Raw genomic sequence first — 9,736 nt, 5'->3', positions numbered from 1 at the left:
CTGTCCTCTCAAGATGAGCTGTCCTCTCAAGTTGACCTCTCCTTCAAGTTGAGCTGTCCTCTGAGGTTGAGCTGTCCTCTCTAGATGAGCTGTCCTCTCTAGATGAGCTGTCCTCTCAAGTTGAGCTGCCCTCTCAAGTTGAGCTGTCCTCTCAAGTTGAGCTGTCGTCGCAAGCCGTGCTGTCCTCGAAAAACGTGCTGCTCTCGCAAGCTGTGCTGTCCTCGCAAGCCGTGCTGTCCTTGCAAGCCGTGCAGTAGTCGCAATCCGTGCTGTCCTAGCAAGCCGTGCTGTCCTTGCAAGCTTTGCTGTCGGTGCAAGCTTTGCTGTCGGTGCAAGCTTTGCTGTCGGCGCAAGCTGTGCTGTCCGCCCAAGTTGTGCTGTCCTCGCAAGCTGAGCTGTCCTCTCAAGTTGAGCTGTCGTCTCAGGTTGAGCTGTCCTCTCAAGTTGAGCTGTCCTCTCAAGTTGAGCTGTCCTCTCAAGTTGAGCTGTCCTCTCTAGTTGAGCTGTCTTCCATAGTTGAGCTGTCCTCTCTAGTTGAGCTGTCCTCTCTAGTTGAGCTGTCCTCTCAAGTTGAGCTGTCCTCTCAAGTTGAGCTGTCCTATCATGTTGAGCTGACCTCTCTAGTTGAGCTGTCATCTCTAGTTGAGCTGTCCTCTCAAGTTGAGCTGTCCTCTCAAGTTGAGCTGTCCTCTCAAGTTGAGCTGTCCTCTCAAGTTGAGCTGTCCTCTCAAGTTGAGCTGCCCTCTCAAGTTGAGCTGCCCTCTCAAGTTGAGCTGCCCTCTGAAGTTGAGCTGCCCTCTCAAGTTGAGCTGCCCTCTCAAGTTGAGCTGCCCTCTTAAGTTGAGCTGTCCTCCAAAGTTGAGCTGTCCTCTCAAGTTGAGCTGTCCTCTCTAGTTGTGCTGTCCTCTCAAGTTGAGCTGTCCTCTCAAGTTGAGCTGTCCTATCATGTTGAGCTGACCTCTCTAGTTGAGCTGTCATCTCTAGTTGAGCTGTCCTCTCAAGTTGAGCTGTCCTCTCAAGTTGAGCTGTCCTCTCAAGTTGAGCTGTCTTCTCTAGATGAGCTGTCCTCTCTGGATGAGCTGTCCTCTCAAGTACAGTTGTCCTCTCAAGTTGAGCTGTCCTCTCAAGTTGAGCTGTCCTCCCAAGTTGAGCTGTCCTCTCAAGTTGAGCTGTCCTCTCAAGTTGAGCTGTCCTCTCAAGTTGAGCTGTCCTCGCAAGCTGTGCTGTCCTCGCAAGCTGTGCTGTCTTCGCAAGCTGTGCTGTCCTCGCAAGCCGTGCTGTCGTCGCAAGCCATGCTGTCCTCGCGAGCCGTGCTGTCGTCGCGAGCCGTGCTGTCCTCGCGAGCCGTGCTGTCCTCGCGAGGTTTGCTGTCCTCGCGAGCTTTGCTGTCCTCGCAAGCTGTGCTGTCCTCGCAAGCCGTGCTGTCCTTGCAAGCCGTGCTGTCCTCGCAAGCTTTGCTGTCCTCTCAAGTTGAGCTGTCCTCTCAAGTTGTGCTGTCCTCTCACGTTGAGCTGTCCTCTCAAGTTTAGCTGTCCTCTCAAGTAGAGCTGTCCTCTCAAGTTGCGCTGTCCTCTCTAGCTGAGCTGTCCTCTCAAGTTGAGCTGTTCTCTCAAGTTGAACTGTCCTCTCAAGTTGAGCTGTCCTCTCAAGTTGAGCTGTCCTCGCAAGCTGTGCTGTCCTCGCAAGCTGTGCTGTCCTCACAAGCTGTGCTGTCCTCGCAAGCTGTGCTGTCCTTGCAAGCTGTGCTGTCCTCGCAAGCTGTGCTGTCCCCGCAACCTGTGCTGTCCTCGCAAGCTGTCCTGTCCTCGCAAGCCGTGCTGTCCTCGTAAGCTGTGCTGTCCTAGCAAGCCGTGCTGTCCTCGCAAGCTTTGCTGTCCTCTCAAGTTGAGCTGTCCTCTGAAGTTGTGCTGTCCTCTCAAGTTGAGCAGTCCTCTCAAGTAGAGCTGTTCTCTCAAGTTGCGCTGTCCTCTCTAACTGAGCTGTTCTCTCAAGTTCAGGTGTTCTCTCAAGTTGAACTGTCCTCTCAAGTTCAGCTGCCCTCTCAATTTGAGCTGTCCTCGCAAGCTGTTCTGTCCTCACAAGCTGTGCTGTCCTCGCAAGCTGTGCTGTCCTCGCAAGCTGTGCTGTCCTCACAAGCCGTGCTGTCCTTGCAAGCCGTGCTGTCCTCGCAAGCCGTGCTGTCCTCGCAAGCTTTGCTGTCCTCTCAAGTTCAGCAGTCCTCTCAAGTTGTGCTCTCCTCTCAAGTTGAACTGTCTTCGCAAGTTGAGCTGTCTTCTCAAGTTGAGCTGTCCTCTCAAGTTGAGCTGTCCTCTCAAGTAGAGCTGTCCTCTCAAGTTGCGCTGTCCTCTCTAGCTGAGCTGTCCTCTCAGGTTGAGGTGTTCTCTCAAGTTGAACTGTCCTCTCAAGTTCAGCTGTCCTCTCAAGTTGAGCTGTCCTCGCAAGCTGTTCTGTCCTCACAAGCTGTGCTGTCCTCGCAAGCCGTGCTGTCCTCGCAACCTTTGCTGTCCTCTCAGGTTGAGCTGTCCTCTCAAGTTGAGCTGTCCTCTCAAGTTGAGCTGTCCTCTCAAGTAGAGCTGTCCTCTCAAGTTGCGCTGTCCTCTCTAGCTGAGCTGTCCTCTCAGGTTGAGGTGTTCTCTCAAGTTGAACTGTCCTCTCAAGTTCAGCTGTCCTCTCAAGTTGAGCTGTCCTCGCAAGCTGTTCTGTCCTCACAAGCTGTGCTGTCCTCGCAAGCCGAGCTGTCCTCGCAAGCTGTGCTGTCCTCGCAAGCAGTGCTGTCCTCGCAAGCTGTGCGGTCCTCGCAAGCTGTGCTGTCCTCGCAAGCAGTGCTGTTCTGGCAAGCTGTGCTGTCCTCGCAAGCTGTGCTGTCCACGCAAGCTGTGATGTCCTCGCAAGCTGTGCTGTCCTCGCAAGCTGTGCTATCCTCGCAAGCTTTGCTGTCCTCGCAACTTGTGCTGTCCTCGCAAGTTGTGCTGTCCTCTCAAGTTGTGCTGTCCTCTCAAGTTGAGCTGTCCTCTCAAGTTGAGCTGTCGTCTACAGTTGAGCTGTCCTCTCAAGTTGAGCTAACCTCTCAGGTTGAGGTGTCCTCTCAGGTTGAGATTTCCTCTCAAGTTGAGCTGTACACTCAAGTTGAGCTGCCCTCTCAAGTTGAGCTGTCCTCTCAAGTTGAGCTGCCCTCTCAAGTTGAGCTGCCCTCTCCAGTTGAGCTGCTCTCTCAAGTTGAGCTGCCCTCTCAAGTTGAGCTGCCCTCTCCAGTTGAGCTGCTCTCTCAAGTTGAGCTGCCCTCTCAAGTTGAGCTGCCCTCTCAAGTTGAGCTGCCCTCTCAAGTTGAGCTGCCCTCTGAAGTTGAGCTGCCCTCTGAAGTTGAGCTGCGCTCGCAAGTTGAGCTGTCCTCTCAAGTTGAGCTGTCCTCTCAAACTGAGCTGTCCTCTCAAGATGAGCTGTCCTCTCTAGTTGAGCTGTCCTCTCAAGTTGAGCTGTCCTCTCAAGTTGAGCTGTCCTCTCAAGTTGAGCTGTCCTCTCAAGTTGACCTGTCCTCTCAAGTTGAGCTGTCGTCTTAAGTTGAGCTGTCCTCTAAAGTTGAGCTGTCCTCTCTAGTTGAGCTGTCCTGTCAGGTTGAGCTTTCCTCTCAGGTTGAGCTGTCCTCTCAAGTTGAGCTGTCCTCGCAATCTGTGCTGTCCCCGCAAGGTGTGCTGTCCCCGCAAGCTGTGCTGTCCCCGCAAGCTGTGCTGTCCCCGCAAGCTGTGCTGTCCCCGCAAGCTGTGCTGTCCCCACAAGCTGTGCTGTCCCCGCAAGCTGTGCTGTCCTTGCAAGCTGTGCTGTCCCTGCAAGCTGTGCTGCTCTCGCAAGCTGTGCTGTCCTCGCAAGCTGTGCTGTCGTCGCAAGCCGTGCTGTCGTCGCAATCCGTGCTGTCCTAGCAAGCCGTGCTGTCCTTGCAAGCTTTGCTGTCGGTGCAAGCTTTGCTGTCGGTGCAAGCTTTGCTGTCGGCGCAAGCTGTGCTGTCCGCCCAAGTTGTGCTGTCCTCGCAAGCTGAGCTGTCCTCTCAAGTTGAGCTGTCGTCTCAGGTTGAGCTGTCCTCTCAAGTTGAGCTGTCCTCTCAAGTTGAGCTGTCCTCTCAAGTTGAGCTGTCCTCTCTAGTTGAGCTGTCTTCCATAGTTGAGCTGTCCTCTCTAGTTGAGCTGTCCTCTCTAGTTGAGCTGTCCTCTCAAGTTGAGCTGTCCTCTCAAGTTGAGCTGTCCTATCATGTTGAGCTGACCTCTCTAGTTGAGCTGTCATCTCTAGTTGAGCTGTCCTCTCAAGTTGAGCTGTCCTCTCAAGTTGAGCTGTCCTCTCAAGTTGAGCTGTCCTCTCAAGTTGAGCTGTCCTCTCAAGTTGAGCTGCCCTCTCAAGTTGAGCTGCCCTCTCAAGTTGAGCTGCCCTCTGAAGTTGAGCTGCCCTCTCAAGTTGAGCTGCCCTCTCAAGTTGAGCTGCCCTCTTAAGTTGAGCTGTCCTCCAAAGTTGAGCTGTCCTCTCAAGTTGAGCTGTCCTCTCTAGTTGTGCTGTCCTCTCAAGTTGAGCTGTCCTCTCAAGTTGAGCTGTCCTATCATGTTGAGCTGACCTCTCTAGTTGAGCTGTCATCTCTAGTTGAGCTGTCCTCTCAAGTTGAGCTGTCCTCTCAAGTTGAGCTGTCCTCTCAAGTTGAGCTGTCTTCTCTAGATGAGCTGTCCTCTCTGGATGAGCTGTCCTCTCAAGTACAGTTGTCCTCTCAAGTTGAGCTGTCCTCTCAAGTTGAGCTGTCCTCCCAAGTTGAGCTGTCCTCTCAAGTTGAGCTGTCCTCTCAAGTTGAGCTGTCCTCTCAAGTTGAGCTGTCCTCGCAAGCTGTGCTGTCCTCGCAAGCTGTGCTGTCTTCGCAAGCTGTGCTGTCCTCGCAAGCCGTGCTGTCGTCGCAAGCCATGCTGTCCTCGCGAGCCGTGCTGTCGTCGCGAGCCGTGCTGTCCTCGCGAGCCGTGCTGTCCTCGCGAGGTTTGCTGTCCTCGCGAGCTTTGCTGTCCTCGCAAGCTGTGCTGTCCTCGCAAGCCGTGCTGTCCTTGCAAGCCGTGCTGTCCTCGCAAGCTTTGCTGTCCTCTCAAGTTGAGCTGTCCTCTCAAGTTGTGCTGTCCTCTCACGTTGAGCTGTCCTCTCAAGTTTAGCTGTCCTCTCAAGTAGAGCTGTCCTCTCAAGTTGCGCTGTCCTCTCTAGCTGAGCTGTCCTCTCAAGTTGAGCTGTTCTCTCAAGTTGAACTGTCCTCTCAAGTTGAGCTGTCCTCTCAAGTTGAGCTGTCCTCGCAAGCTGTGCTGTCCTCGCAAGCTGTGCTGTCCTCACAAGCTGTGCTGTCCTCGCAAGCTGTGCTGTCCTTGCAAGCTGTGCTGTCCTCGCAAGCTGTGCTGTCCCCGCAACCTGTGCTGTCCTCGCAAGCTGTCCTGTCCTCGCAAGCCGTGCTGTCCTCGTAAGCTGTGCTGTCCTAGCAAGCCGTGCTGTCCTCGCAAGCTTTGCTGTCCTCTCAAGTTGAGCTGTCCTCTGAAGTTGTGCTGTCCTCTCAAGTTGAGCAGTCCTCTCAAGTAGAGCTGTTCTCTCAAGTTGCGCTGTCCTCTCTAACTGAGCTGTTCTCTCAAGTTCAGGTGTTCTCTCAAGTTGAACTGTCCTCTCAAGTTCAGCTGCCCTCTCAATTTGAGCTGTCCTCGCAAGCTGTTCTGTCCTCACAAGCTGTGCTGTCCTCGCAAGCTGTGCTGTCCTCGCAAGCTGTGCTGTCCTCACAAGCCGTGCTGTCCTTGCAAGCCGTGCTGTCCTCGCAAGCCGTGCTGTCCTCGCAAGCTTTGCTGTCCTCTCAAGTTCAGCAGTCCTCTCAAGTTGTGCTCTCCTCTCAAGTTGAACTGTCTTCGCAAGTTGAGCTGTCTTCTCAAGTTGAGCTGTCCTCTCAAGTTGAGCTGTCCTCTCAAGTAGAGCTGTCCTCTCAAGTTGCGCTGTCCTCTCTAGCTGAGCTGTCCTCTCAGGTTGAGGTGTTCTCTCAAGTTGAACTGTCCTCTCAAGTTCAGCTGTCCTCTCAAGTTGAGCTGTCCTCGCAAGCTGTTCTGTCCTCACAAGCTGTGCTGTCCTCGCAAGCCGTGCTGTCCTCGCAACCTTTGCTGTCCTCTCAGGTTGAGCTGTCCTCTCAAGTTGAGCTGTCCTCTCAAGTTGAGCTGTCCTCTCAAGTAGAGCTGTCCTCTCAAGTTGCGCTGTCCTCTCTAGCTGAGCTGTCCTCTCAGGTTGAGGTGTTCTCTCAAGTTGAACTGTCCTCTCAAGTTCAGCTGTCCTCTCAAGTTGAGCTGTCCTCGCAAGCTGTTCTGTCCTCACAAGCTGTGCTGTCCTCGCAAGCCGAGCTGTCCTCGCAAGCTGTGCTGTCCTCGCAAGCAGTGCTGTCCTCGCAAGCTGTGCGGTCCTCGCAAGCTGTGCTGTCCTCGCAAGCAGTGCTGTTCTGGCAAGCTGTGCTGTCCTCGCAAGCTGTGCTGTCCACGCAAGCTGTGATGTCCTCGCAAGCTGTGCTGTCCTCGCAAGCTGTGCTATCCTCGCAAGCTTTGCTGTCCTCGCAACTTGTGCTGTCCTCGCAAGTTGTGCTGTCCTCTCAAGTTGTGCTGTCCTCTCAAGTTGAGCTGTCCTCTCAAGTTGAGCTGTCGTCTACAGTTGAGCTGTCCTCTCAAGTTGAGCTAACCTCTCAGGTTGAGGTGTCCTCTCAGGTTGAGATTTCCTCTCAAGTTGAGCTGTACACTCAAGTTGAGCTGCCCTCTCAAGTTGAGCTGTCCTCTCAAGTTGAGCTGCCCTCTCAAGTTGAGCTGCCCTCTCCAGTTGAGCTGCTCTCTCAAGTTGAGCTGCCCTCTCAAGTTGAGCTGCCCTCTCCAGTTGAGCTGCTCTCTCAAGTTGAGCTGCCCTCTCAAGTTGAGCTGCCCTCTCAAGTTGAGCTGCCCTCTCAAGTTGAGCTGCCCTCTGAAGTTGAGCTGCCCTCTGAAGTTGAGCTGCGCTCGCAAGTTGAGCTGTCCTCTCAAGTTGAGCTGTCCTCTCAAACTGAGCTGTCCTCTCAAGATGAGCTGTCCTCTCTAGTTGAGCTGTCCTCTCAAGTTGAGCTGTCCTCTCAAGTTGAGCTGTCCTCTCAAGTTGAGCTGTCCTCTCAAGTTGACCTGTCCTCTCAAGTTGAGCTGTCGTCTTAAGTTGAGCTGTCCTCTAAAGTTGAGCTGTCCTCTCTAGTTGAGCTGTCCTGTCAGGTTGAGCTTTCCTCTCAGGTTGAGCTGTCCTCTCAAGTTGAGCTGTCCTCGCAATCTGTGCTGTCCCCGCAAGGTGTGCTGTCCCCGCAAGCTGTGCTGTCCCCGCAAGCTGTGCTGTCCCCGCAAGCTGTGCTGTCCCCGCAAGCTGTGCTGTCCCCACAAGCTGTGCTGTCCCCGCAAGCTGTGCTGTCCTTGCAAGCTGTGCTGTCCCTGCAAGCTGTGCTGCTCTCGCAAGCTGTGCTGTCCTCGCAAGCTGTGCTGTCGTCGCAAGCCGTGCTGTCGTCGCAATCCGTGCTGTCCTAGCAAGCCGTGCTGTCCTTGCAAGCATTGCTGTCGGTGCAACCTTTGCTGTCGGCGCAAGCTGTGCTGTCCGCCCAAGTTGTGCTGTCCTCGCAAGTTGTGCTGTCCTCGCAAGTTGTGCTGTCCTCTCAAGTTGTGCTGTCCTCTCAAGTTGAGCTGTCCTCTCAAGTTGTGCTGTCCTCTCAAGTTGAGCTGTCCTCTCAAGTTGAGCTGTCATCTCAGGTTGAGCTGTCCTCTCAAGTTGAGCTGTCCTCTCAAGTTTAGCTGTCCTCTCAAGTTGAGCTGTCCTCTAAAGTTAAGCTGTCCTCTCAAGTTGAGCTGTCTTCTCTAGTTGATCTGTCCTCTCTAGTTGAGCTGTTCTCTCTAGTTGAGCTGTCTTCCCTAGTTGAGCTGTCCTCTCTAGTTGAGCTGTCCTCTCTAGTTGAGCTGTCCTCTCTAGTTGAGCTGTTCTCTCACGTTGAGCTGTCCTCACAAGTTGAGCTGTCCTAGCAAGTTGAGCTGTCCTCGCAAGCAGTGCTGTCCTCGCAAGCTGTGCTGTCCTCGCAAGCTGTGCTGTCCTCGCAAGCTGTGCTGTCCTCGCAAGCTGTGCTGTCCTCGCAAGCTGTGCTGTCCTCGCAAGCTGTGCTGTCCTAGAAAGCCGTGCTGTCCTGGCAAGCCGTGCTGTCCTCGCAAGCTTTGCTGTCCTCGCAAGTTGTGCTTTCCTCTCAAGTAGTGCTGTCCTCTCAAGTTGAGCTGTCCTCTCAAGTTGAGCTGTCCTCTCAAGTTGACCTCTCCTTAGAGTTGAGCTGTCCTCTGAGGTTGAGCTGTTCTCTCTAGATGATCTGTCCTCTCTAGATGAGCTGTCCTCTCAAGTTGAGCTGCCCTCTCAAGTTGAGCTGTCCTCTCAAGTTGAGCTGTCGTCGCAAGCCGTGCTGTCCTCGCAAGTTGTGCTGTCATCACAAGCTGTGCTGTACTCGAAAAACGTGCTGCTCTCGCAAGCTGTGCTGTCCTTGCAAGCCGTGCTGTCCTTGCAAGCCGTGCTGTAGTCGCAATCCGTGCTGTCCTAGCAAGCCGTGCTGTCCTTGCAAGCTTTGCTGTCGGTGCAAGCTTTGCTGTCGGTGCAAGCTTTGCTGTCGGCGCAAGCTGTGCTGTCCGCCCAAGTTGTGCTGTCCTCGCAAGCTGAGCTGTCCTCTCAAGTTGAGCTGTCGTCTCAGGTTGAGCTGTCCTCTCAAGTTGAGCTGTCCTCTCAAGTTGAGCTGTCCTCTCAAGTTGAGCTGTCCTCTCTAGTTGAGCTGTCTTCCATAGTTGAGCTGTCCTCTCTAGTTGAGCTGTCCTCTCTAGTTGAGCTGTTCTCTCACGTTGAGCTGTCCTCACAAGTTGAGTTGTCCTCTCAAGTTGAGCTGTCCTCGCAAGCAGTGCTGTCCTCGCAAGCTGTGCTGTCCTTGCAAGCTGTGCTGTCCTCGCAACTGTGCTGTCCTCGCAAGATGTGCTGTCCTCGCAAGCTGTGCTGCCCTCGCAAGCTGTGCTGTCCTTGCAAGCTGTGCTGTCCTCGCAAGCTGTGCTGTCCTCGCAAGCTTTGCTGTCCTCGCAAGCTTTGCTGTCCTCGCAAGCTTTGCTGTCCTCGCAAGTTGTGCTGCCTTCGCAAGTTGTGCTGTCCTCTCAAGTTGAGCTGTCCTCTCAAGTTGAGCTGTCCTCTACAGTTGAGCTGTCCTCTACAGATGGACTGTCCTCTCAAGTTGAGCTGTCCTCTCAGGTTGAGGTGTCCTCTTAGGTTGAGATTTCCTTTCAAGTTGAGCTGTACACTCAAGTTGAGCTGTACACTCAAGTTGAGCTGCCCTCTCAAGTTGAGCTGCGCTCTCCAGTTGAGCTGCCCTCTCAAGTTGAGCTGCCCTCTCAAGTTGAGCTGCCCTCTCAAGTTGAGCTACCCTCTCAAGTTGAGCTTTCCTCTCAAGTTGATCTGTCCTCTCAAGTTGAGCTGTCCTCTCATGATGAGCTGCCCTCTCTAGTTGAGCTGTCCTCTCAAGTTGAGCTGTCCTCTCAAGTTGAGTTGTCCTCCCAAGTTAAGTTGTCCTCTCAAGTTGAACTGTCCTCTCAAGTTGAGATGTCCTCTCAAGTTGATCTCTCCTTCAAGTTGAGCTGTCCTCTGATGTTGAGCTGTCCTCTCTAGATGAGCTGTCCTCTCTAGATGAGCTGTCCTCTCAAGTTGAGCT

The 9,736-nt window shown here is 53.9% G+C and overlaps 2 protein-coding genes across 2 annotated transcripts; one reads left to right on the top strand and one right to left on the bottom strand.

Annotated features, from left to right (window-relative positions):
• Window positions 1-425: 425 nt before the first annotated feature.
• On the top strand, window positions 426-3,557 carry LOC126443290 (periaxin-like; the record flags this gene model as incomplete). The annotated part of the gene is made up of 2 exons (XM_050090900.1): window positions 426-821; window positions 3,090-3,557. Coding segments are annotated over 2 exons (864 nt in total), but the record flags the coding sequence as incomplete, so codon positions are not given.
• A 717-nt stretch (window positions 3,558-4,274) lies between these two features.
• Window positions 4,275-9,513, bottom strand: LOC126443289 (seminal vesicle major clotting proteins-like). Its single transcript, XM_050090899.1, has 3 exons — window positions 9,452-9,513; window positions 6,701-6,990; window positions 4,275-4,486 (listed from the first exon to the last, which is right to left on the bottom strand). The coding sequence occupies exons 1-3, from the start codon at window positions 9,511-9,513 to the stop codon at window positions 4,275-4,277; spliced, it is 564 nt and encodes a 187-aa protein (XP_049946856.1).
• Between the last annotated feature and the right edge of the window lie 223 nt (window positions 9,514-9,736).

Source organism: Schistocerca serialis, unplaced genomic scaffold (assembly GCF_023864345.2).
Source record: "Schistocerca serialis cubense isolate TAMUIC-IGC-003099 unplaced genomic scaffold, iqSchSeri2.2 HiC_scaffold_1442, whole genome shotgun sequence".
Classification (NCBI taxonomy): Eukaryota; Metazoa; Arthropoda; class Insecta; order Orthoptera; family Acrididae; genus Schistocerca; species Schistocerca serialis.
This window is presented reverse-complemented; position numbering and strand designations above follow the sequence as displayed.

Bases quoted from the DNA above. Each gene is read 5' to 3' on its own strand.
- LOC126443289 (XM_050090899.1), bottom strand. From the start codon at position 9,513: ATGAGAGGACAGCTCAACTTGAGAGGACAGATCAACTTGAGAGGAAAG. The intron at 6,991-9,451 runs GTAGCTCAACTT...GCTCAACTTCAG, and splicing joins GGAAAGCTCAACTTGAGAGG to AGGGCAGCTCAACTTCAGAG. The intron at 4,487-6,700 runs GTTAGCTCAACT...TCAACTTTGGAG, and splicing joins AGGACACCTCAACCTGAGAG to GACAGCTCAACTTAAGAGGG.